Source organism: Amphibalanus amphitrite, unplaced genomic scaffold (genome assembly GCF_019059575.1).
Source record: "Amphibalanus amphitrite isolate SeventyFive unplaced genomic scaffold, NRLGWU_Aamphi_draft 000185F_arrow, whole genome shotgun sequence".
NCBI classification, from domain to species: Eukaryota; Metazoa; Arthropoda; class Thecostraca; order Balanomorpha; family Balanidae; genus Amphibalanus; species Amphibalanus amphitrite.
This window is the reverse complement of record NW_024881680.1, coordinates 631,303-659,068: the sequence shown is the minus strand read 5'-3', so window position 1 is coordinate 659,068 and position 27,766 is coordinate 631,303. Positions and strand designations below refer to the sequence as shown.

The following is a 27,766-nucleotide window of genomic DNA, read 5'->3' as shown; positions in this document are numbered from 1 at the left end:
GTAGGTGTGCTCTGGCCGTTGGCGACGCTCTACACCCACACAACACGCGGTCGCCAGCCGCTCAACACCTGATGGCACGATAGGTCGGCCGGTTGCGTCAGACGATCCAGGCCTGCCAGAATAGGCGAGTCGCCGTCGCTACCTGCCGCTTCTCGGTAGCCATGCGTCGCTGATGGCTGGATGACGGGTGTGTTGTCACGGTGGTCGACCTGGGAGGACGATATGAAATGTGGTGGTGATGAGACAGCCAGCTCCTCTTCTCTGGACAGACCGTTCGTCAAAAAGGCGTGCGCTCGGCGGGCATAACTCTGTCGTCAAAGGAATCTCGGGACGGCTGCATAAAAATACGGAGGTTGTGAATAACGAACGCAAAAATAAGTTGATTTGTTGGTTGTTTATCGAACGGCGGGGCTCGCCAAGATGTCCAGAAATACGTCTCGGCCGCCCGCTAACTAAAGTGCTCCTGAAATAGCGTCAGGGCGGTGCAGAATCGGTATCTGTTGCAGACTGACGTTGCTGACGTCCTGAAGGGTCGGAGGAGCGTGGAGGCAAGTCGCCAGTCACGCCGTCTGAAGGTCGACCTGTCCCGGGAGACCGATCGTGTGTCGCCGACGAGACTGTTTGGTCGGGCCCGCGCCACCAGACAGGGCCATCGACTTCCTGGGTCTGGCCCTCCTTCCCAGCTGATAGGCGAAGTCAGAGTTAGCATTCCCGGCCACTCTCTCGCATGGTTATTAGCTAAGGTCAGACTGTTGGAGAAGAAAGAGGGGTGAAGATGCAGTAGTACGAAAGCATATAACGTCTCACGAACCATTGCTAGTGCTCTTGCGAGGGTCGGCGATTAGTTGGGCGTGACCATTGCAGTGTTGTTACTGCTGAACATAAACCATTACAATGGAGTCCAACAAAACATTGTTCTCGGAAATGTGAAAGTGGATTTATTACCTGGGCGTTGTCAATATTGTTTCTAGGAACGGTCTACTCTTGCAACTTGTATTTGTCCGCATATACCTTTTTACTCCGTATAAGTACAATGACACCTGATACGAGGCGTTTCTTCATGATGCTCCTTTATCGATGCCCATTATATTTCGTCTTGGCCGGCGATTCGGGCCACCTTTGTCACAATGGCGGCAGCCATGTCTGCGGATAGGCGCGGCCATGTTGTGGCCGGCCGTGCAGCTGTGCATTGCACGCGCGCCGCCGCTGCTGCACCGTCGGCACTAATTACGTATGGCTGGCTGCACCGACCGCTGTCTTTGTAATGGAGAGGCTCGTATGTGTGACGCTCGGCCGCTACTGTGCCGGGCGCGGCGCGGCGAGCACCGGCGCGGCGCGGCGCTGAGTGGCGCGGCGTGGCCACTCCTGCGCGCGCCAGGAGCCGGCAGCTGTTGCAGCAGTAAGAAGCGCGTGCCAAGAAAGGTGACTAGCGCAATGAGAGTTAAATAATGAAATCCATTCGTTTTCTGAGGATGCTTTTACATCCTTCAGACGTCTACGTCGTGCTGTACATGTGAGGATTGTTGGTTCTTCGTAGTCTCAACAAGGATTAGGTATTACACAATTCTCGACATTTTCGCTGAGGTGGATTGAGTCCAGCGACTTCCGAATACATTGGGTGCACTTGATGTGGATCAGAAAGGAAAATGCCAAGGGCGTGGGGCTACCAGGTCCGATGGGCCCCTGGCACGTAAGAGGCATTCAGTACGCGATCGTGAAGTGGCTTCTTTCCTCTGAACGTTGCGTCACCTCCTCCACGCCCTTTCTGCCTACCACGTTTGCCCTTTTCAGGGCTTAGCTCTTTAGTGCCCCACGTGAACCCATAGGAAGGTTTTACTGCGCGTGGGCCTCGCTCGCCTTTCCGGCCACACGCTAACAGTGGCTCACGAACACGAAACAATGAGGATACCCGCGGTCGGCTGTTCGCCGTCACTGTTCGCTGCCGCTCACGGTTCTCGGTTTTGGTGCCGCGACCGGCGCCGCTGGTGGCTGAACGCTGCTCTCAGAGCGTCGGGGTGGTATTTTTTCCGCGGTCCACCGTCGTGATGTTGGTCCTCACCTGCCGCTTCTGCAGGATTACTGAATAGGCTGTTATCTAAGCCCGGGTCTCTTGTCAGCCGTCATGGTGTCAAATACAGTCAGCTGGCTGCTGATCCGCCGGCCTCTGCCTATCGGCCGCGAACGGTGACAGGCTCGGAATGCTTCATTATGGGGCAGGTGCGCCGTGTTGTCCTTCGGGAGGATACATACATTACAGGAGGGTAATGGGCCGGGCGGATGCTCCGTTCGACCGCACCGGGCCTTTTGTGTCACATCGCTCGGCAGTCAGCGCTGCTTTTTATGTAGTTTTTCATCGGCAAGTTTTTGCACCACCTGGATCGAATGCCATCGTGGGTGTAAACATCGCCGTTCGGAGCCCGCTTCTATGTCAACTGCCGTCGGGGGCGACTTCAAACTTTGTGGGCGTGTGTATGTGTGCAGTGCTAGTCTAAACACCGGCAAAAAGGCTGATGTTTGAGGCTGTGCCTGATGCCGTGCCGAGCCGAACCGAGCAAATGTTCTAATGCCGTATTGACGCTGCCGTTTTTAGAGCTGTGTCTCTGGGCTGGAGTGGCTGGCCGGTCGCTCGCTCGCTCGGTCGCCTGGTCGCTCGCTCGCTCGCTCGGTCGGCGGCGCTCTCCGTGGTCTGATTGCTGCGCTGGCCGCTGACGCCGGCGGCGGTGTTGTTTTTGTCGCGTCTGACCTACCTCACCGTCTGATGGCGCCCGCTCGGCCAATAATGACGCCTCTTGGCCGCCGACGCCAAATGAACAACCGTCGGCCGGCCCGACTCCGACTCCGGCTGCGGCTCCGGCTCCGGTCTGGGAGGCCGCCCCAGGCTCGGAGGTGGAGCGCGGAGCAGGCGTTGCTAGCTGCTCTGGGGCTGACTCGGTCGGGCGGTCAGTCTGGAAAGCGGGCCCAGTCTGACTGTCTGCCTGCCTGCCTGTCTGTCTGTCTGTCTGTCTTTCTGTGTCATGATGTCCTGTTCATGAATTAGCTGACTGTACATATGTGCTAATGATGGCTTCATCTCGGACATTGCGTTCTGGAAAGTCTGTAAATATGATCACTGATGTTATAACATTATTTATGTCACCGTCATGGCTACCAGCTTCATGTGGTACCTTGCCTCGGGTGATATTCCACTGATGTAGGCTTATTTGTATCATATTACGTATGCATATGTTTGCGGTCCGCGTAAGGGATATGCCCCACCAAATGAGTATCCATTCAATGCCGCCATTCTGTAGAAGCCATCTCGCCCGGCAGCGGGCGGCTACCAGCTCTGACATGTCACTAACCCGTGTCTCTCTTTGTGTTTCAGGTGGAGACTACATCTGGGGAACGGGTCCGTGCGCACACCGGTGTACAGGTAAGAGCAGGACACATAATGAGCGCTCTGGGAAACGTTGTCCCTAGGCGAGACGCTGTCGTAGTCAGTGCAGGTTAGCTGTAAGCTCGCTGGGCTCAGCTGGCGATGTTGCTCAGTTGATGATGGCTCACGGCTACCAAACAGGTGATGTCACCCCGAGAAACTGCAGGGGGGGGGGGGGGAAGTCGCCGACCTCTCTCTCACCTCCAAACACCAGGTTCGGCCGACCACCGCGGCACAGTTTATGTTGATACCAAACGGCCGGAGGACCTCGCGGCCGTTCCAATCACACCACTTAAACCCGACACGGCCGGGTCGGTTTGTTTGGCCGCTTGTCGGCTGGGCCGTGCTGGGCCGGAGTTACTGAGCCAGTTCGTGTGTTGGTACACTTCAATATTTCACGGTGATTGTCCGGGCCGGTCGTGCCGTGCCGGGCTATTATTCGATTTATTATATATGCAGCGGTCACAAAAGGTCGTCGGCTATCTGGCAACACTGTTGGCGCGCGAGCAAATATGGCAGTAACTGCTGCCAGAGCCTTGGCCGCTTTAGTTTATTTATGGCCCTGCACTTAGGCATTATGCCTGTTACGGCCGCTATGTATTCAATGTTCGAAACTAAATTCCAGTGGCAGATGGGTCATATATGTAAGGGCAGGTGGCAATATAACTTGAAAGTTTGCAGCCTTTCTGCGAAAATGCGTTCTACTTTAATATTGTTATGTCCTGCTACCCAGCCGCTTGCCTGCTGATTTCAGGTCATGCAGCTCGTTTCATTTATTATTTCTTCGTGTTATGTGGAAATGAATGTCGGTGGTAGGCTCAGTCAGCTGAGTAAAGTGCCGTTCAGTCCGATACCCTTCTGTCAATAAGCCAAGGGCATGGATGATCAAACGAAGCACACAAAACGCCAATTACGGCTACCATGTATATTTGATGCGCTGTCTGACTCTGACCTGTGCGCAAATTGACCTGACGGTGGTCCGTCGGCCACGGCAGCTGTTCCAGATACAGAGAAGGAAGCTAGCTTTCCATGGGCAAAATGTGTCACCATGCAGGGATGTAGCTACCAATATGGTGCCAATCACATGGCTCTGAGTGTGGGGAGAGAGCGCTGTTGTTCAAGAAGGCCGTCTGGTAGAGGTGTTCATTGCTCGCTGCTCATGCCGCTTATGTCGCGTCATGAGAGGGCGCCGAGTACAGGGATTTTACAACAGGTAATGTTAGGAAAGGCCTAATCCCGGACGCCACTGCTCCGCGCCAGATCAGATTGGAAGAAGTTGTTCTAAATATAGCTGGCGCCAGAATTCTCCTCACTTGTGATCGTGGACTTCATGACCTCAGTAACCCGAAACGGTGCTATTTATAGCACGGTGTTGCATGTATCACTTTTAGTGGTGTATATCGAGCGTCGTGATGCGCCGCTTTCTAGAACTATCCTGTGTCGCATCAGAGCTGAGCTGTGCATTTGAACAACATTGGTCGGTGTCCTCGTTTCGAGGCGGACAGGGGTCTCCTGACAACAGAGCCCTGGCGTCGAGACGGGCTGACCTGTGACCTTTGTGAACGCGTCGTCGGCAAAGGTGACCCGAAAATTATCGTCTCCGTGGCCGGTGTCCCAGTGATGATATTGTAGAGCTGTTAGTTTGGACTATGTGCGTTTTGCGAATTTCTATATTGTAGGTATTATGTAAGTTGGATTTTGAGCTTAGCAATTCAGTTCAAGATTTTTTAGGGTGACTCAGCCGCCAAAAATAAACTTTTGGCTGGCGTGGCTAGTTTGACTCGTATGACGGCTTCCAAACTTCGCTAGATTTCCCACCGGATTTTCCACTGGAATGTCTTCTAGGCTTTTGGCTCATGGTGCTCTGCTCACTGGAGCATTTCGTGATTGGAGGCTACTTCACTAAAAGGCCTACCTTTATGAAGTTTTTTGAAAAGGTGGCTTCCCATTCGTCCAGCAGGAATGGTTTATCTGCTGGTAGGTCCCCTGGCATAGTCAATGGAATCGTGATGGAGCCTGCCTTATGCACCGTGTTAGACATCGCGCCAACTGTGAGCCATCTCCAGTCACAGGTCGATGGCACTTCGGACAGAACAGCTACACGATGTGCTCCATCCGATCAATGGTGTAACTGAGGTCAGCGTGTATTTATCGGGATGTGGGATGTCGGTTGTTTTCAGCGTGTCGACAGAACGCTGACATATTCTGCACTTTGGAAAGATGTATCATCAGGCTGCCCCTTCAAGACGTGTTCTGGTGAGGCTACCTAATTCGATATGAAAAAGTCTTGCTGCAATCTACCTGGCGTTGTTCTGTGCAGTGCGCCTTAATTTTTCTCGCTAAAAGGGCATTGGGTACGATCGGTGTGTTATTCAGATGTCATTTAGCCATGTCACATATGATATGCTTGACTGGAACTACAGACTTCTTGGTTACTAGCCCATTCAAAATCCGTGGTTGGACATTTAAAAAGAAGAGCGTCTACTGTTCACGCAGGCTGTCCACTGCCATATTTATCCCGTCCCGTTCCATTCTCAATGCTGTCTGTCGCACACGCGTCTCCGAATCGACGTCGGTCACTCGGTAACTTTCCTTTTCAAACAGGTTCTCTTGCAGCCGTCCAGGAAAATCGATCAAACAGCTTGCACGCACGTTGCCAGCTGCAGCCGGCGGTGGCGGTGACGTTTTTTGGCGCTGCTGCGGCTTTTTTGGCACGCCGGCGGCGCTCGGATGACGTGGTGTCACCGAATGTTGGACGCCGTCGCGGCCCCGTCGTGTCCCGTGGTCCTCGGGTGTTTTCCGTTCGGTGGACAAATTCTAGGAACCGGCCGCCAGCCGTCATTGGCGACGGGTGGAGACTGGTGGAAACTTGGCTTACGTGGTAGGGGAGTTTTTTTTTTGTAGGTCATTATCTGACTGTTGATAAACAACTTGGTGGATGTTTGAACGAAACGCTGCATTGCCAACTTTGTATCATTGCTTTTACTATCTATCGTAGGTTCAATTGCAAAACATGTTGCACCTATCTTGTCCCCATTTCTCTGGTCGTTTCATATGCTTTTTTCTAAACCCTTCTCTCTCCCCCAATCCGAGATTCATTCGTTCATCTTTCCTAATTCCCAGACCCTGCTTCACGTCATAAAAGACCGGAGACCCTGCTCCTCCACAGAGCAGGGTCTTTGCCCCTCCTGTCGTCTTCCTCGACCACAGTTTGTCATTTGTCATCTTTCCCACCACAGAGTCTGTCCTGCTGTGTATCTGTCTCTGCGGTCGGTCGGGTCACCGGAAGCGGCGTCAGTCTGGTGTAAAAAGTCGCCGTTCTGGAGACGCGCTGGCTGACGACATCGCTCTCTGTCTTGGTGAGGTCCCAACCAGACGCGCTGTTGCTCCTGGGCCAGATGATGTGACGGGGTCGGATGGATGGAGTGGCTGAGGTGGCTATGACTGGCAGACAGAAGTCTGTCTTCGGCTCACCGCTGACCGCATTTGCTAGTTTGCATAAACGAAAATCTGCCAGCACATGTATCCGCGAGTCAGCGATCAGTGGTGGTTGCCCTTTGCCCTGGAGTTCCCGCTCTGGCTTCTGTTGTTGGCTGCACTGTGGACACTGGACAGCATTTGGTGTCAGAAATTGCTTACGTCGCTTTGCTGTTTTCTGAATGAAATCCCAATGACTTAAGGTCAGATATGGAATAAGCCAGCCCCAGGCCTCGATGATGTAGATTGTGAAGAGACCGTGCTCTACTTATTTATTTTGCATGCCGTTCCTCGGCGTTTTCAGGTAGTTGCTATCACACTCACAGTTTTCCGCCACTCCTGACGAAGCATGATGGGGATCTGATACCACTCGCTGAAGCCTTCAACATGGTCTTAACAACTTCTTCAACATGGTGTGTTACTCACCTTCCACTCAAATCCAGAGTCCAGAAAGCCCAGTCTACTCCCACTCTTCACCAATCGGATGGGAAGATCAGACCAGCAGTCTGTTCTGTAGAATGCAGCCCGTTCCAATCTAAGGCTGTCATTCCAAATCCAACCCATCCTACCCCGAAGGTAACTCAACTTCAGTCTGTGCCTTCGAGTCGCTGTCAACGATACACATTGTTATTTCTGGATCTGGAGGGCGCGACACGGCGGGCTAATGCTCCATCAACAGCGCCCGCCGACCGACCGGTCAACGGTGACGGTGGCCGACTACCGGTACAGGCCGGTTCGCTGGTCACGGCCGCTTCAGTAGCTGCCGTGTTTAGATAGCCCTCAGTGACATCAAGTATGGGACGTTCAAGGCTGCCGACGGTTTTTTCGAGGGGTGTCTTGGGTATGGATTGTGACGTATTCTGCAATGGGATTGATCGGTGGGTGAAATGGTGACTGCCCTTTGGTTAATTTAGGTCGTTCTGTTGACCAGATGAACAGTGCTGATATGTTTATAGTCGCTGTTTTGGCTCGCTGACCGGTCGTGTCCTGGCTGAGTTTTCTATCGAGTTCTGCGCGGCTGTCGGCGGCCCCGGGCCGGGCCGATTTAGCCGTCACACCGCCTGCCGGCGCTGCAGCCAGTGCGGCAGATGGATGCCTTGTTTGCGGCCGCGCGCTGTACGCCTCATTGGGCCCGTCCGATAGGGACCAACTTCATCGCTGCATGAGTGATGGACGGCCGGCGAGCGGTGCTCCAAGTTCCGCCGCCGCTGTCGTCGGCCCGTCGAGCTGGCTGCACCGCCGTGTGCGACGGGGAGGTATTTTTGACGGAGCCTGCAGCGGGCGTCTCCCGAAACAGCAGCGCGACCGCCCGGTTGCTACCGGGAAAGTGGCGACGGCGTGCGCTGGAGACTCGACCGGTAGCTGGGAGGGAGGTCGGGTGATCATGAGAACTTGACTCATGAGGCTGTGACTCATGGATCGCAACGCACAAACTCTGGAGTACGGTCATACGAACTCATGAGCTCGCTGCCGTGACTTGTCTGGGACTGCGACATTCTGCTCCACTGAACGATGCGCTTGTTGATATTCAACCCGCGCACCGACGGGGGTCTGCGCCAACTTAGTACCGACGGGGGGGGGGCGGATGACCGCCCCCCCCTAAGATCTCGAGAACGAAGCAAGATAGCGACAAGCGGTAAACGGCATCGGATACGCACGGTCAAGATCTACAATTTTTACTAAGGTCATTTTCAGGTCAGGTCAAAGATGACGTCACAGGGGTCGAAAAAGTCAAAATGGCGGCGCTGAATATGGAGAGAGTTTTTCTCGAATAACTTTCGAATTAGTGAAGATAGGAACAAACTAAGGGCATCATCGTGATCCTCTCGTCAATCCGCATCGTATGATATATATGGTGACCTCGAAAGGTCAAGGTCAAAGGTTGACCTCAGGTCACGTGACCTCGAGGTCATCATGTATATCATTCGATGCGTCTTGACGAGCTGAACACAATGAGACCATCCACGCGTCTGTATCTTGTTCCTGTACGGGGTTATTGGCCAAAAACCTTTGGTGACCTTTGATGACGTCACATGACCTCACAGCTGCCCAACAGCAAAACAGACCACAAGGTAGTGAAGGTTGATCGTATATGAAGTCATGTATGGTATATGGGGCCATTCCGACCCGTTTTAGTGGTAAAAACAGGGAGTTGATTTTTCCCCCATTGACTTATAATGGGGAGGTCGCGAAATTGACCTGACCTTAGGTCACCGATATCAAAATTCCGAGATATACAAATTGTAGCTACTAATGACCTAATAACATCCTGTGACTTTCAAAGGCCTCCGACATCTACTGTAGCTCTGGCACGGTGACAAAGTTGCAAAAAAGTGACTTGAGGTTGGGTCATTCAAAGTGACCTGGTGACCTGACCTTGAAAGGTAGGAGGTTCAAACTTGCACACCATGTGTAAAATTGATGAGGGAATAGTCATACTAAATTTCGCGGCGCTACGCGCCGCGGTTTTCCCGCTATTTGCGAAAAACCTCAGGGGGGGGGCGGATATCCGCCCCCCCCGTCGGTGCGCGGGTTAAGTGCTGGTAGCTGTCTTTTATTTTCATTTTTTCCTAGATGATGGATATTTGCGTGTCGTAAGCTCATTACCTCCGCGGTCTAGCTGGGCTGCTGCTGTGTCGTGTGTGCACTGTGCATTGATCACGTGATGGCGCGGTGATGCCTGTGCCGCTATAGACGGATGGCAGGCTTCTGTTCGAGGTACCGAGCCCAAATCCAGCGCCCACACAAATCCCAGAAACACTGCAGCGCCGACCTACTTTACCAGATGAGCGTCTTTGGCATTGCCAAAAACCAAACATAATTTGCACTGTTATATAACTTTACAGTCTCGGAGCTATATCTAAATCCCTGTTATACGCCTTATTGGCCGTATTCAGAAAGCTGTCGGGTGTGGAGGGATTTTTGTTAGCAACACATCACACACGTCAATAATCATAGTCCTCGGAGCTGGTTATAATTGCATGAATCCGCTTAGCAGAACCACTCTTCCAACAACTCATCGGACGCCTCGGTCGCGGCCATTTTTCGTTGACATGCATGTGACATGGCTGTGAGGCCGTGCTGTTTGACTTTCGTGGTGAGAGAAACCAGCGCCGGCCGCGCCGCTCAGGGGAGCAGCCCCTGTCGCAATCAGTCCACGACCTGTTGCTGACCGCGCAGGCGCTCCAACGGCCGTCCCGTCCCGACTATGCCCCGTCGCGGCGGCGGCTCGCGCGGTTCGCCGTACTCCTGACGAGGTTGATCTCGGGAAGGGGACGACATGCGTTGCCGTGCGGATAGCTGGAGGTTGAGATCGTGTCGTGCAGGTTTTGTGAGACGTGGTGACTCAGGTTTGCGGAAAGGCACGAATCGGGTGTCGTTTCATCAGGCTAGTGTATCCAGGTGTTTGAACAGCTGGAGTCGTTTCGGAGAACCGGCCAATGCGTGATGAAATGTTATGTTGCTGGTTGAGAGTACAAGGCAATTCGATTATCGCTTAATTCCAGCATCCAGTAACGAGCCATCCATATAATAGAAAGTGTATTTGAGGAAGCCAACTACAGTCTCGTGACAATCCGAGCTCATGTTTCGAGACCGCAGCATCTTTTTAGAAAGTAGTTACCCCGCTAACTACACGAACAATAGCCCACCCGGACATGTTCTTTGTTCATGAATAACATTATCACCTTGACCATCTTTCACCACCGCCACTGCACAGCGCGTACAGTGAGCGCGGTACGTCTGTCCTGTGCAGTGGCCCGCGCTGTCCGCTGTGGCCCGTCTCACTACTGTCTGCCTGGCGGACCTGGCACAGGCTAGTGGTCACCTTGGCCATACCTCCTCCGTCTCCGGTTAGTGATTATGCATACGGGCGGCTGTGAGCCGATGGTGATCGGTGTCTGGCTCCGCGCGGCCGCGCTGCGCCGTGGGTGCACCCAGGGTGTCCGCTGGGGTGCCATGTGGGTGTGCGGGGTGTGGGTGTATAGTGCCGTCGGTGTGGGTAGTATGGTGTCATCCGAGGGGGTGTTTGGCAGCAGTTGATGCATGGTGCTATGCGTTACTCGTATGGGAGCTAGCTTCGAGGTGTTCAAAATCCATTACAGCCTCTGACCGGCTCTACCAAGGAGGTATTCTGCAACCTACAAAATGTGCCGTTATCCATATCCCTGTTCAAGTACAATTGCATCTTTGGAATGACTCCTCCCTCCCCTGCCAGCCACGTGCCCGGTTAGAACCATCACGATCCCTCTGGACACGGTCGAATGGCCCGTCTCCCCAGTGTACTCAATATGCAGCCGGTCCTTACTTACATTTCACTCTGGAGTCTGTATGCTAACCGCGGGCCAGCGAAGCGGGCGGGGCGGCATGCCGACCAGGACCGACCGAAACCGGCACCATCCGGCTGGTCGTCGTCGACCCAGCTGGCGGCGGGCCGAGTGCGGTTCGGCTGATAGATAGACCCCCCCCCCCTCCCGCCCCTATGTGTGTTGCGTGCACGCCTGCTCGTGCGCTTTGCGGACCTTTCTCCATAATCCGCGGTTAAATGATGACCAGAGGATGATGATGATGATTTGAGTTGAAGGCGCTGCAACGTTCTCCTGCGGTCAGATATTCGGATTGTCACCAGGCGCAATCGCGAATTATGTGAGCCGCAGAAAGATCGTGATTTCTGCTAGTAAATACTGATATACTTTCTTAGCGATTTCCTCCCATTGTTGATTTGGACCTATGGTCGCACTAGGAGTCTAAAAATGCCTACCTACTCAACATATGCCAAACACGAGTCGGTGTATTTTAAACCGGTTTTTATGACAAGATTGAATACTGTCACAATGTCACATATACTCGCAAGATATGTCGTGGATTTGTACAAAATGCTGAGAAACCAGTGCCTGTCGTTTCTCACATTGCATATCGGGTTTTTATTTCAATGTTTGGGATTCATTTAGCAAGACCAACTTGATCCGTATCCTGTATCGCGAGACTTTCATACCATTATGTAAATCAATCATTTGCCGGCGAAAGTCTCGATGCGACGGCCTCTAGCGCAGCGCAGCTGGGGCACACATCCAGCCAACAACAAAGAACAAAGGCGGGCGGAGCCCTGCCGCCGCCCCCGCTGGTGCCGGTCCGATCGTGCTGTATTGGAGCGGTCGAGGCGGGCCCACTGGGCGCGTTTGCGGGTCACCGCGGGCGGCTGGCGGCGGCCGCTGCACCGTGGGGACTTATGCCATCCTAGCACGCATTAAGTGGCAAGTTAAAGTATTTCGATTTCCACTTTTTTGTTATTCATACCACGTAGAATTGTCCAGCGCATCAGAATCACACCTTAAACCGTCTGTAAAATGATTGTTTATGCCTCAAAAAACCTCTCAAAGTGTAGCTTCGTCCTGACCAGCGTCGTGCTACCTGCATACAGCGAAAAAGCACACTACAATAAAACGCCCTCTCACTCGTTTCCCTGAACAGCAGGTTATAGTTGCGACATGTTTTCATTATCTTTGACTTATGAGGAAGATGATGGTATGCACGAAAATTTCCAAAATTCATCCAAATGTATAATTTTTGACCGAAATGCTAAAAATGTTAAAATGCTTCTTGATTCAGAGAGTTGACAAGCAAACTATTGCCTTACAAAGTTTGATACGCGGTGTTACGCGTGGAAATGTATATCAAAATGTTCTCCAATAATTTCTGCATCGGGGGCAGCTCTCATTTTTTGCCGAAATTTGCCTAAACCAGTCACTATGAGACGTCAAAGCAGACGGTGCCGCGTGGTTTCTTACGCCCCGCCGGGCCGCGCCGCGGCGGGTTACCCGACCGCAGCACACCGCCTGGGGGTTTCCGGTCAGTATAGGAGTTGGGAGGAGGGAGGAAGGGGGTGATACCATGTTGACATTATTTTTCTATCGCCAAATGTTCTTTTTGAACAAAACAACAACACCCTTGCAACGCTGCGTCCATTTTATTGGCTATCGCCGGCGGCCGCCAATGTTCACCTTATTGAACTTCAGTACAGAGCTTTGATATAGGTAAATCGAAAAATGCTGTAACTTTGTAAAGTGAGGTTGGAGGTTTTTGGGGTGCTATTCACGAATTTCAAGCTAGTTTTGATCAAGGATGATGTTTTCATGCTAGGCCGGGTCAGGTCAGGCCCGACCAGTAGGTGTCTTGCCGGCTATCCATAGAAGGTAGGCGTCGATTACCTTTGACGGCTTCGTAGCATGTTCCGTTAGGCACCAAAACTACTTAAATCTTCAAATGGGTGTTAAGTTCGAAATAAGCTCCAAGCACTTATCTAGAAAAATCGTATAACTTGAAAAAGTCAACTAAGGTCATCTAAGGTAAATGACCTTGATTTGACCTTAACGTGACCTTAAAATGCAAAGAACAAACAGCATTTCATACCTTGGAGAGTTAACAACCACAACAAGACTGAAAACGCGCCGATAATGTGCGCTGATAAGCGCTAAATCGATACCAGCCTGACATGGTCTGGTGAAACAGGTCACAGGTCAAATTTTTATTAAGGTCAAGGTCATGAACTTTTAAGTGTGTGAGTAACATTGATCGAATCGAAGGTATGGAAAGTTTCGTCGTGATCCGCCACGTTTTGCGTGAGTTAGTATGCGAAAAGTCGAAAAAGTCGAGGACAGAAGTCTGTGCGACCCCCTCCCCCTTTAAGTGCGAGGACTAACAAAGTGCAAAGGTTAAGCCCGAAATGCCTTTTGGTGATTGGGCTAGACATGATCAAATATCTACTTCTAAAACGATTGTAGTTTCGTTCTACTTTTTTAACGCTTCCACGCCCACGATGCATTGCTAGCCGAAAACGCTTCAGTGCTAAGTCCTTGGGGAGGGGGCGGGGGAGGGATGGGGTCAAGCAGGAGAGCCAACCATGTTGTCAGGGATCATACACCCTAAGCCTAACCATTTGAAGGTGAAATAAAATTAGTTAAGGTAGCGGATGATGCGATATAAATAAATTCGTGCTAGGATCGATAAAAACCCCACAGTGCGCTGGAGGTGATCGCGCCGCCCCCCCCCCCCCCCCCCCCCCCGCCGCCGCCGCCGCCGCCGCCGCCCGGCCAGCCGCCTAGCAACAGCAGTGCGCCGCCCCGGCCCGGCCGCGAGTTACCTAAGTGTGGAACTGTACGTCAATTATAGGGCTCTGATTGGTGACTATGGTCGAGGGATGACGCTTATAGCATGACGTCACTCACGTACTTGGACGGACCAACGGCGCAGCGCAGGCGCGCCGAGCCAATCCAGAGGCTCTCAAACTCCGTTGTACATATCCTGTGCATTGAATCGCGAAACCTCGGCAAGTTCGCTTGAGTTTGGAAGCCCCTGCCGGAGAACTGGAGACGGCCGGTTTTATTCGCTGGACAGTGGACAGCGCAAACGGCGATTGACGGTGCCAAAAAGATGATAGGGAAAGGGAGTTGAGTATTGAATTATAAACCTGTGCTTGTGCATAGCTGAGTTGTAAATTGTAAAATGCTTAGGCTCCGAAGAGATGCAGTGTAGTTCAGCCGAACCAGGGTGCCGAGTTATGTAAGCCATAAGGGTCGCAAGTCGTTCATTTCCAACCTTAAATGCAATAATGAAAATGTAAAGCACAATTTTACATTAACAATTCAGTGTGGTTGGGCACCTGCTCAATCAATTTCTTCTCTGCATAGTGCATTCGCCGCTGTGGTTCATTTTAAGACGCTGGGCTGCGCCGCCTTCAATTATTCCGAAACACCAGTGAATTCATTTGCTATCGTCACCTCACAATACGAATCGCGCAGGCAGTCATGAGCTAGGGGTCCGCCAAGCCTTGAGCGTGCTGCAGAGTACAGACTGGACCGCCGAGAATATAACATTCCCGTCTCCCTGGGCGAGCGGCGCATTGGAGGCGACGGAAACGGTGCTTCCGTTTTTTTTAGGGGGGGGGGAGGAGGATTCCCATGTTTGAAAATTATGTTCGGGAATAATGCCATGTGGAAAGCTTGTTGAGTACAGGGCTGTCGAGAAGATGCAGATTTTCTCAATTGCTGGAAACGATACAACGCGGAGAAGACGTAAATGTTGCACATTTGAAGGGCTTATCTAATAGAAATCTAGGGACTTCGTGAATCATGCTTATTGACTGCGGTAGTTATTTGCCACTGGGTAGGTACCTACTAGGTACTAGTAAGGTACTCATTTATGAACAGAACGTTTCACTGCCACTCGCCAGAAATTCAATGAGCAGTTGCTAATCTTTAAACATTGGAGTGTACCTACTTAGCAGCTGCTTAAAAATGACGTCCTCCCTTTCAATGGTTTGCGCGAAGACAATGCCAGAATCAACCAATCAATACCAGAATTAATAGCGCAGCGAGTCGGATGTGCCCTCAATCCTCAATACACATAGCATAGCACACACTAAATGTAGGTAGGTACGCGCACCTGTATGTACAGGAGGTATTTGAAGCGGACTTGATAGCTCATACACATTGAAGAAACACAATGCGCTAAAAATGAAACGCGATTAACTAGCTGCAGCAGAACTTTGGCGTCCGATGCCTCTTCGCCAAGTTAAGACCATACCAATGTCGACAAGTCTGCCACCGCGCCGGCACTAGCCGTGGTGTGACGTCATCCGGCCGGCTAGTCGACGTACAGTTCCACACTTCGGTAACTCGCGGCCCGGCCGTGACTCAGCTGCCAGGCAGCAGCGGGGGCGGACTGCGCACAGCCGGCCGGACAGAGTGACGTCTTCTTGCGACCGGCGCGGCGGCGGCGGCTCCCCGGCGCTCGGACGAAGATGTCGTCGTTCGACGTGTGACGTCATAGGTGCCGTCGTCGGCGTCGCATCCGACGGCGACGGATGGTCGGACGCCGCCGGCGGCGCCGCTAAAAATGAAAGTAATAAAGGTCGGCGCCCGATATGAGGCTGTCGCCCGGCGCCGCCGTTGACCTAAAAGGAGGCCATCGCTGGCCGGCGGCGGCGGCGGCGGCGCTCCGCTGGGGAATGGCTGCAGCGCCGGCAAAAACAGACCATCAGCGGCCAAGGTGACGCCCTGGCGGCGGATCCGGCGCATTGGCGGCCAAAACAGGCCGCTCGGTGAGCGCAGGGGCCGCCGCCGACCGTTGTCTCTTGGGCAACGCGCAACGGTCCGACGCAGTGCGCCAATACTGAAGGCTGGGTCAGAGGCGACCGGCCGCTCTGTTGGAGATTGTCTTGTGGTCATTTCAAGCCAAGGTGGCGTGTCTTGCGATGGGATGTTTTAGGAGCCTGTGCTTAGCTGAACGTGCTGAGGCTGTGTCCCATGATTTCTTATGGTCCGACTGTTATTTGTCTGTCATCCATTGGACCTCTCTCATCCTCTCTTCATCCTCTTTCCTACCGTCTGACGGACTCGCGACCACCTCCGTCCTCTCTCGCCGACCATCCGTCTCTCCCCTCCTCTTGCGCTGCTGGAGGGACCCAGCATTCCCTCTGCTCGAGCGAATACCTCCACTGGCCGACACAGTACCTAGGGTGTGTCGTTTGGCCCAGCTCGCTGGGTGCACGGCCGGCACTACCCTAGCTAGCCGTTGCACTGCGCCGCAGTCTTTGTTGCCTGCTGGTGACGACAGCGGTTTACGAGCGGGGTCACCGGGACGGGTGCACGTCAGAATAGCTAGTGACATTTGAGCTAGTGACTTTTGAGCTAGTACAAAACAGCTAGTGCCTCAAAACAGCTAGTGACAAAACAGCTAGCGTCAATATAGCTAGTAGAGCGAAATAGCTAGTGCTTCATTATAGCTAGTGACAAAATCGCTAGCGTCAAAATAGCTAGTGAAGCAAAATAGCTAGTGCTTAAAAACAGCTAGTGACAAAACAGCTAGCGTCAAAATAGCTATTTCGTTGGACCTCTGTTCCCTTGCCAATGACTTCGCTTCGAAAATGCAAGACATCTATGACTCATGTATTTCCCGCGTCATGCCATCTCAAACATTCAAAGTGATGTTGAAGCCTACTCCCTGAATGAATTCTTTTTTGCTAATAATGCCTTCCCTGTAGCGTCTCAGTAGAGTGACCAATCTGGCATTCATGTCTCTGTATGTTTTCTTTTGTTTTTGAACATCCTGGCCACTTTTGAATTTCACAAGATCAGATGCTTGAAGATTATGACACACTAATGTTAATGTCACTTATGATGCGTCGGGGAGGTAACTGAGATGTACTTGCGGAATTTAAAGCTTGATGTAGTGAGGAGGCAATTTCGGTACGCACTGAATCGGGAGGATGATTATGTGGTTGTTTCTCGATAATTTCGCCACCATTAATGTAAGTAACAGGTGTGGAAGCAGAGCCCTTGCATCTTGCTATTTCGCAGCGCCAGCTCTGTGTTGTAACATTTGCTGTGTTTTTGCGGTAAATGTATCCATTGTAAATAATCTTGTCTGCTCCCCTGTTTGATTTTATTATTTCCATTGCAACAAATTTAACTTTTGGGTAATGAAAAACTGGCAATTTTGAAAGAATTGAAAATTTGGAAATATCAACTCACTCCAAAAAACGTACTTCGTACGAATAAGCTACAGCTTCATTAGTTATTTCGACGCTAGCGATTTTGTCACTAGCTATAATGAAGCACTAGCTATTTTGCTCTACTAGCTATATTGACGCTAGCTGTTTTGTCTCTAGCTGATTTGAGGTACTAGCTGTTTTGCATTACTAGCTATTTTGGCGCTAGCTGTTTTGTCACTAGCTGTTTTGAAGCACTAGCTCTTTTGTACTAGCTTAAAAGTCACTAGCTCAATAGTCACTAGCTGTTTTGACGTGGACCCACCGGGACAGTGCCGGTGCTGACCCAACTGCTGCAATGCTCAGACAGTTAGGACTGAGGTGCTGCAGAGGATGGCATAGCATTTGGCGCAGTAGGCTGCTGCCACCCTGTCTCTCGCTTACCCTGAGGTCTAGTGGAAGTGCTGGCTGTATTTTGGTTTTGTTACCAAATCCTCCAGTGGCAGTGACGGACGAATGAGGTTGTGGATTGCTGGCATCCGATTAATTAGGCTAGTTCGACGTTCTTTTATTTTGTTAGATAATGCCACGTAAACTTTCGATTATCATTTTGGGCACGATTTTAGAAAAATCAGATAGGCCGCGTGCGTATGAACCTCGTCATTTGAAGTCCAGATATCCAGCCCACTGCAAAGTTTTTGCATTCTAATGTTGGCTCACATCGCTGCATGGCATGTGCCGTTTGTCAAATTACTGGGGAGACGGACGGCATGTCCGTTTTTCGAACGTCATTAGTTTTTGCCGGCTGCCCGTTAGTCGAGTTTTTGTGGTGGATAATTTGGATCACTTGTCTGACTCATCGCTAGGTTAAAACACTGCTCCATTTGAATGTATAATTAGTAGACGTTTCTGCTGTTGCTAAGATCTCAAGCCCCAGTGATCTGTTCATTTTAACTATTCATTTTTGTTCGATCTGCTCATTTTTAACAATCGTTGCTGCGCGGAGGACTCACCTGATGTCCCGCCAGTGTGACATTTTAGTGACGTTCGACCTCGATCATCGCTGTCACCACGAGAATCACAGAATCACGGCGTGATAGTCGCATTGATGAATATTGTGAGTGTTATTGGGGTCATCTCCAGTCTGATTCGAGTCTTATGCAACTTATGGACGTTATGGAAAGACATTGCGCTCAGGAGTCGGTATCTGGTCATATAATCGCATGTTGCGTAATCAGCTGGTGCGCATGTTCTGAATGAATGGTATGACAGATACATTATGGCTGTAATTGCATACATTATCTAGCAGGATCATTGTAAAAGCATAATGCTGGTCGTGACGTAGCCTGTCGTTGAAAGAAGCATACTGGCAACGGTGTAGATATGCAACGCCACTGATCGAATTCGAAGCGATTGACGTTATGCCTTGGGCTTAGTCACGTCGAAGTTTCTATTCACATTGCTTCTGTTGAAGCGGCTGCGACCTTTGTTGCACCGAGCTCAAATGTCATGGCTCTGTCGTCAGCGTGAAGTCACATCAGACGTGAGTTGTGGGCTCTGTCCCGTGCCTATTTTTTGCCCGACGGAGTGTGTCACACCCTGACAAAATCGTCCCTCACCTTTGTAAAATAGGGGTGACTTCATCGCGTTCTTCGGCGCGCGCGGCGCCGGCGTCAGCTGATCGTTCGTCAGCTGTTCGATTCGTCATATGTCGATGTGTCTATTCTTGCTGACCCGACTGATGTGTATCCTGGTTGGTGCTAGCTGTGCTATCGGCGGCGTCGTCACCTAGTACCGATCAATACACCCCGCTGTACGACTGTCCGCCATGACCAAACAGGGCGCGAGATGTGGCAGGTGGCGTGATCATTCTTGCATCACTGGTAGCTTTGAGGGTTATGATGGTTTGGTAGAAAAGGGCTCCTCCAATTTCGGTGCACTCTCCGGGCTGCTGTAAACCTGGCGTGATCACCCAACTCGCTCCGATCCTTTCCATCAAACTCTTTTGAAGCCCTCCGCTCTGGAACACTCTGGAACACTGTGAGCGCCGAGCATGTGAGTTCTCCGATCCGTGACCGTATACCTGCGCTCCCCGCCGCCCTGCCAAGCTCCGCCGCCGGCTGCGTGAAAGTTGTTTAAACGCTGGCTGATCCGCGGGGTCGTCGCCCTGCGCTCCAGCCGCCGGTTTCATGTAGTTACGTTTCAAGTACACCGACCCACCATACCTGGTCGCTCGCTCGCCGTGGAGCGTGAAGCTCCCGCCCGAGAGCTCGCTCCACGCCAAGGTCTCGGCGACCGCTTTCTTTTTGCCGCACGGCGTGTAGCTTGCTTCACGGTTAAAAATAGCGTGCGCGGACGGTCTCAGTGTCACATGCAGGCACGTTAGGGCCATGCACGGGTGCATTCTTGTCCGCTCGCCGGCTACCGATAGCTGTGAGGCCGTTGCCGGGCCGTGGACGGCGTTCGACGTTCGCTGAGTAACGATAACGGCCGGGTAGTCGTGTCCGCTACATCCTGCTCTTGCAGCCTGGATCTGCATCGAGGCTGAAGACTGCAAAGATCGCGGCTGGGTCTGGTAGGGACTAGGGAGTGATGATAGGACGGCGAGAGAGGATGTGGGGTGGTTTGGTGACAGGGGAGAGGGACAGGGATGGCGTTAGGACAAGAAGAGGGCGGCCGGGCAGGGGCGGCGCCAGGTCAGCAAAAGCATGGGATGAGGTTATTGGCGTGCGCTCGTCAGGTTCCAGGTGCATAGTCTCTGAAAAAGTCCCCGTTTCGCGCACAGGCAATGCCTTCCAGTTCTGTATGCATGGTTTAGCAGTAATAAGGTACGACTGCAACGGATGATATGTGTTTTTCCTTGGCACCTGAAACTCAGCGAATGAGTGAATGTGCGGCAATCGCCTTGACAATAAAACTCATTCTTACCTAACTGTTTCCAAGATGAGGCAATATGTACCCAGTGACAGTATTGAGCAAAGGAAGTCTGCGATCTGTTTCCATGCTGAGGTCTGAGTGTTTGAGATTCCCGGTAATGATAGAAGTGAGGCTAAGTGTATCCCCGTGCGGTAAAATGTTGAATTGATATTGACTACGAACCCACTGATCCTTCTGAGGGCAGGATTTGGAGGATATCATAAAGCACTTAACCTCCAACGACCTCAGGTCCTTCCACAGTGTCTCAGAGGTGGTGCCAGATCAGCTCGGGGGCTGGCTGGGCTCTGGCCCACCCGTGCGCTATGTGTGTGTCAAGGCCGGGCCGGGCCGGGCTGGCGGGCGGGCGGGCGGTTCCACCTGGCCCCTTCCTGTCGGCGGGCCGGACCGGAATAGCCGCCCCCCGGCCGCGCAGCCCGCGCCGCTCTTCATTAGTGGTTTGTTGCCGGGCGCGGCGCAGCGGCGGCGGTCGGGCAAGATGGCGGCGCCGGCGCGAGGCCGAGGCCGCGGCCGCGGCTGGCCGGGTCTGTGTTGCCAGGTGGCCGCCGCCGCCGACCATCTATTGATCAGGTGCGGTGGTGGCGGCACGGCGCGACACACGGCGCTCGGCTGCCGGACGGACAGTTGGACAAACGGCTGGACAGACAGACGGTTGGACGGATTCATGATTGGATAGTCGGACGACTGGACGATTGGATAACCTCTAGTCGTCCAGTCAAGACGGTTGGATGATTTCACAGCTGGACAGACAGACGGCTGGACGATTGGACGGCTAGGCAGTCAGACGGTTGGACGATTGGACGGCTCAGTAGCGGTGGAACACCTTCAATTAAGGTGGGCGCTGCCGACTTTTGGTCCCATTCTTTCCATGCAACGCCCATAGGGCTAATGTTAAAATGCCAAAATCAAAGGGGGCACGGTGCTCCGGTGCCCTCCCCGTTCCGCCGCCTATGGGACGGCTAGGCAGTCAGACGGTTGGACGATTGGACGGCTAGGCAGTCAGACGGTTGGACGGCTGGACAGACGGGCGGTTAAATGACTGGACCGTCAGACAGCTGGAAGATTAGATGTCTGGGCGCTCGCCTTGCTGGACACAGACAGTTATACGATTAAATGGTTGGACACCAGACAGTGAGACAGCTGGACGCAAAAGTCAGGAATAGGTGAACTGTAGGTTAGTTGGATAGCTGGACAGTGGTCAGTTGGACGACTTGACACTCGGATAGTTGAACGGCTGGAGATGGACGACTGAATCATTGGTTGGTTGGACTTGGATCTAAGCCGTTGCCGAACGGTTGGAGCTGAATAATTTGAAAGTTGGGCGGCTGAAAGTCTGGATTGCTGGATAGCCGGTTTGTTGGAACTCTTCACGGCTGGGTGCATGGACAGTGGACAGTGGTTGGTCGATGGCTGGTCGAAGCGCGGCTGGAGGGTTGTATTGTCGGCCTGCTGAACTGCTGGATAGTGGAACAACTGGACAACTGGCAGTCTGCCGGTCGCAATAGTCAGCATGCCTAAGCCACGTTAGGCAGTTTGCCGACAGCCATGACTTTCAGTCAATGTTTGACTTTGATCATCACCACGTGACCTTTGTGATGTCGAACCGAACTACCACAAATTTCAGCACAAGCCAAAATTCAGAACCACAAACAGTACCTATATCACTAAATCAAGAGGAAGCACCTGAGAAAACTAGAGTTAGTTCCCGATCCTGCGGTAACGGCCGATCCACCTGTGACCCAGTTCCTGTCGTCACGTGCGCCAGACATGTGTCTCCTGCGCTCGTGAGACGGATCAGAGCATCCACCGCCTGACGAAACGTCTGCTGGTAATCGGTCCCGAGTTGGCTGTGTTGCCGCCCCGAGTTTCGGCGAACAAAGACTGGTGCCGGCCCGTCGTCTGCATGCACGGCTATTACCAAGTGCCGGTCGATGGCTGATGGGTCACCTGGGAGCTGACCCTGCGGTGCCCTTCGTTGGACCTTCGGACGGACCTAGTTTGTTGACGGTCACCTTGAAATTTGACCGGGCGGTGGGCGTGACGCCATGAAGGGCTTCTGTTGCGGGGTTATGGGAAGGGGAGTTAATGAAAAGTGACTTGGTTTGACTGTCTGGAAGGCGTGGGGAGGTCATGTATGCGGATGTTGATGAAGTACATAGGTCGTATGTGGATGATGTCGCTTAATTTTCCTGTTGTGCTGTCCTTTATAACGATTCCGTGACGTAGTGTCTAGGTATTGACGTAAGCGGATCGTCCGATATCCCCCCGGATTCCACGCTAAGTCGTTGCCACGCCCAATTGAGCGCCCCGCCTCAAACCTGGCTCTTCCCCGGCTCGTGTGGCTGGCACATGACGCAAATGAAGCCGGACAGACGGGACGTGACGGCCGCCAATGGGCGTCCCGGCCGTTCGAGCGGCTCTCGCAGTGTTTGACGACGGCGCCGCCAGCCGCCGGCTCTGTGCTTGGCTGCATTTATGTGTGTCTTTGGACTCGGTTTTGGACTGGCGCGGGGCCAGCGACAACAGAGCAGAGCGCGGGGCCGCGTTCCCAACCCTCTGCCCACCGAGCGCCGGCCCCGCGGCCGCTCCAAACGCGTCCGCATCTCGGCGGCAGAGCATCAACTTGTCTCCGACTCACGAGATGGTGGTGCTCAGATAAAAGGGGGCAGTGGCACAAGAGTCTGATGTAACTCACATAGCGTGAGAGACCATCGTTAGCAAACGAACCAACTGCAAACCATTTTTAGCATCCCGCAGGTCACCAATAACCCCAACTCGCTGTCTTGGGGGCCATCTTGGGTTCGATGTGATCGTTGCCGGTCCAAAGGTTTTATCTCTCCTCCATCGGAACAGTTGTGTATCGTTTGGTACATTCGAGGGCCAGTTGGGACAGTTCAGGGCAGATTTCGAAGTGGTCCGCCCACATGGGCCGCTGTGCGTGGGCTGGAATCTCCACCAGACCACTAAAACACGGTCTCTGGCCGCCCACTCGCCCTTAGACTGAGTGGCTCGGATAAGGTCAAAACGACGTGCTGAAAACAGCGCCGAGGCTCAAACATTTGCTTCGCCCATTTTCAAACCATGCGACGTGAGGCAAGAACACGTGCGGAATGACTGTGCGCGTTATTGGTTTGCCACCAATTGCATCCTAGCCGTGAGACTCGGTCTCGCCGTCGGCTGTTTATTGTCCCCATCACACGATGTAACCCTCCTCTGCTCGTGAGCCTGGGAAAGGGTAGCTAACTGGCCTCCACCTCAGGATTTTCTTCCCTCTGAAACCCCACTTTGGCATCTGTCACGCCTGTTCAGTTGTTGCAGCCGGTGACAGCCTGTCACGGGAACTGTCACGGGGTAGCTGTCACGACCGTTAGCACGGTCGGTGACTGTCTACCGACCTCAGTTCTGGTGCTGACGTGTGGCTGACGTGTGCCTGGGCTCTGACTCACAGGACCAGGTGCAGATCATTGACGGAAGACCCTGAACACACTTAGCAACTGGAAATTGGTAGACGACCATGTGTCGTCTGCTTCGATATAGCATGCGAGTTGAATGTGCCGATCGATGAGTTATTTGCTCGAGGGCTGCAGTTCATGGGACATTAGCTGGTCATTATTGGAAAATGTGTTTTCGATAATGATTAATTGTGGGTTGGAAATTCCACATCAATCCAATTCTGCTCTAAAATGAAGTTTTTGTATTTTGATGTTTGCTCGTTACGTAAAAGCCTTCGTCTCGCAAGCGCTCTCGGTGTGATATTTTTAGAATCTGTCGGGCTCCTGGGTCGATCGGTCGGCGCACGATGGTGCTGACAGCTCAGCTGGCGGACGGTAGACTTACTCAGCACATGTGTAGAATGAAAAACAGACATCGACCTCCCACTACGCAGTTGTGAACTCCTCACAATACACTGAGGAGCGAAACTCTGAGGGTGGGATTTGTGCTTGAATGAATTGAATTGTTTCAACGTTTTGAGACGTCTTTAGCGTTGTATTTACGATTCATATTGGCGCAAATGATGACCGGAGCTAGATTTGTGCGTTCGGCTTGTTCTTTGACGATAGGTGGATTTTAGATATTTCAGCATGTGGATTCCGAGGCCGGTTTGCTAATGCAACGCAGCACACTCCTCCACGCACGCTTCGCGCTCCTGTTTCACGTCTGCTTGCTGTACTCCGTGTTGATGAGAGCGCCTTGACAGCCGCCCTGCCGTGCCTAAAATGTTGCCAATCATTCGTGTTAGTAGTGACAGCGCCCCAGTGCGCTTCGCCAGACAAACAGGCTCGGCTCTCTACACTGCAACCGCGGCTAAAAATACACCTCGGTGGGGTGCCGCGGCGATGGCGTTGGTAGGTCGATGGTGCATGCTGTCCAAATTATCCATCCGAACGGAGTGTAGGAGAGAATTTCCATCATGTTGGCGCATGCTAGGTGAAGGGTCAAATATCTTGTAAGCATTTTGTATATTTACATCAAGGTGTTTAAGAGATTCAATCAGGACATATTTACCCCCAAATCGCCAATTATGTTGTTCTGCAGATGTATTGTAGCCCCGTGGTCAGTGTGCGGAATGTCTGTGCCAGGCGGGGCGGCAAAAAGCTCCTCATTGGTGGACGAGAAAGGGAGAGGGACGGCGAGAGAGCGTGCGGCTGGCGGCTGTGAGCGGGGAGAGCCCTGACCCCGGCGCGTGGGAAGCATTGCGCAACCTGTTTGCGCCCAGGCCCTGCATCCAAGGGGCGCGGGCCGGGTATCTGGCACGTGGGCCCATCTCCGAACGGTTCATCTGGGATGTGAATGAAGAGCGCAATGGACATGGATGGCTAATGTGGTGTGTTTTCAATATTCGATTTACGAAACTTACAGTAACCCAAACTGGCAACCACTGCTGTCACCCTGCGGCTGTTAGAGAAGAGCCGCAGGCTCCGCTATGATGCCCTCCGGCCGTTAGCAACGGTCGGAACGCCGGCCTTCCGCTGGGCGCCGAGGTCACACGCCGTGACCGGGTCGGTCCGCGGTCACCGCCCCCCCCCCCCCCTCCCCTGCAGCGGCCGATGACCGCGCCGTGAAAGTGAAGCCGCTCGACGAGCCGCTGCCGCCGGTCGCCAGTCACGTTACGGCGGTGTACCGCGGCGTCTCTGCGGCAACCGACCGGTGCCGTCGTCCGCTGCGGTCGCCGGGCGCTGCAGCGGAAACCGGCCTGCACCGCGCTGAACGCACAGGTTCGGCTGTTGGTGGTGCCGCCGCGCTGGTGACGGTGTGCCGCTGGTTACCGATCGTTGTCGATGGTTCCCGATGGTTTTCACTTTTCCTTTGGTTTACTTCTATTCTGTCATCGCTAACGATGTTGTTCTCCTGCTCTTGCTGTTGCTGTCCAATGTGTCCATGCTGTTGTTGTTGCTGCGAGTGCTTCTCAGAGCGATACTCAGAGATGGTCGATGCTGCTTCTTGCGCTATATAAAGCGATGATAGCTCGACGGTGGTGGAGACTTGATATTTCAGAGTAGATAGCAGATTCCTTACGACTGGCCCCTGAATAGTTTTCTTTGGGCTAATGTCACATCGACTGACTGATGTTTGGACCCGATCATAGCAGCTTTAGTCAAAATGCTGTGTAGAATGTCAGGCGTCCATGCAACGAGTTATTTATTTATTTTAAGCCAGTGACTTATCAGCTATATGTATCTGGGATCTAAGGCCCAAAGGCACAGACCCTGAAACCCAATGCATCCATCGCTTTTAGTTGTCCGGAGTTGGCTACTTTTTTGCCTTGACCTTTCGGCCAAAATGATTTTGTCTGCCGTCACCATTTGGCTTATCCGAGAATTGGCGTTCTTTTCTCGGAAGGGAGGAATCGTCTCTTCAAGTAATAAATGTTTTTTATTGAGTGCACCTGGTTGTTTTATTATATGTACCTTCAATTGCATGCAACATACATCACACAGATATTCAACAATATATCCACCTGGGGCAAAATATTTACTTCAAGCTGGTCTAGTGATTCCATATTAGAATATGTTCGTACAGTACTTGCTACCTTTTGGCCCACAGAACGCACAAAGTACGCAGATATTCCCAGCCCTCCACTCTGAGCTTGTTGCCACGGCTCGACTGGGCTCCACACCTGGGCGAGCCCGCTGCCTGCGGCCCAGCTTATGTGGCCGGGCGGCGCGGGCTTTGGGAAAGCGGTGCCGTGCAGTGCGGCAGTCAGCTCGGTGATGACGGTAACGGCTCTGGTGCGGGCGTCACGTCGGCATGGTAACAGGAGTGGTGGAGCGCGCCGGCGTGTGGCCCGGTCTCCTGAAACCTTGTCCTGGTTTTAGTTCCAACATCGGCTCTGACTGCAGCTCCGACTGTTGCTTCGTATGGTAGCTCAAACCTTGGACGCAGCTCCGTCTCTGGTGCTACCTCAGTCTCTAGCTTCTCCTGCCTCTAGCTTCGTGAATCATGAATCTAGTCCCTCTTTATCGAGCTCTGTGCCCGGCTCGAGCTTTTATCCTGGCTACTCGTCTGACTCCAGTCCCGGCTCCGATTCTGGATCCTATGCTGACTCCAACTCCGACCCAGACGTTGCTGTCATGAATGTTCCAGCAAGCGGCGACCTGGCTCGCTCTGGGGCTACCAGAGGCCACAACTCTCCGTCTCCAGCTCTCTCAGCTCCAGCATCAGCTGCTGCCTCTCCTATACGCTGCGTTGCTGCTTCACGAGGCGTTGAGCCGTGCTCCCAGCACCAGCGGACAGTAAACGGAATCAGAGCGAAACCAAAACGGCCCAAACGACCTGGCAACGCCGCTTGGCAGTGCAATCTGGCAATGCGGCACCTGGACCCGGGCGGCTGTGGCGGGGCGGCGGTGGAGGGGTTCGGTCGTTACGACCGGCTCCAGGCGACTGGTACTGAGTTATGGGAACCGCTGGAGGTGGCACCGGGCGCCCCCAAGGCGATTCATTAGACTAACGTGGAACAAATTGGCCGGTGATTTGGATTAGTCAGCTAAATATGCACTGTTTCATACGTTGCCAGTGATTTGTTAGGACCATTTGTTGAGGTGGATTTTATTGCTGCTCGGTGTGGAATATGGCTGTTATGGCTGTTCCGATGTGGCGTGGTGAGCTGGGCCGGGCGTTCCCCATTATGTTTTTATGTATTGTCGGGCTGGGCGTGGCCCAAATGGTACCCCACTGGGAGCGGCGCTGACAGTACCGACACGAGGCCCGTGATCACAGAGGACCGGCTCTGCACGCACTGTTCGTGACTCGTGAGTCGTGACGCTGAAGTCCGACGAGTAGTCGGCAGGCTAGTGAAGGAGTAAATAACTTCTGACTCTCCCAGAGACCCGGCAGTCAGGCGCTCTTGCGGAGGTAACAGCTTGATGGTAGGAATGCGGATAGCGTGGCACAGGCCACACGAATTGGCTATGTGAATTTGACTTTGCACCTCCGGCTACTACCTTTGGTCCGAA

At 52.8% G+C, this 27,766-nt stretch overlaps 1 protein-coding gene across 2 annotated transcripts in view; it reads left to right on the top strand.

Annotated features, from left to right (window-relative positions):
- LOC122384298 (phosphatidylinositol 3-kinase regulatory subunit alpha-like) overlaps positions 1–27,766 on the top strand; it is a 151,731-nt gene that overhangs the window by 87,073 nt on the left and 36,892 nt on the right. For both annotated transcript variants that reach the window (XM_043371574.1, XM_043371575.1), the window contains exon 5: positions 3,365–3,412. In XM_043371574.1, coding sequence (XP_043227509.1) covers positions 3,365–3,412 — 48 coding nt within the window. The remainder of the gene's footprint in view (positions 1–3,364; positions 3,413–27,766) is intronic.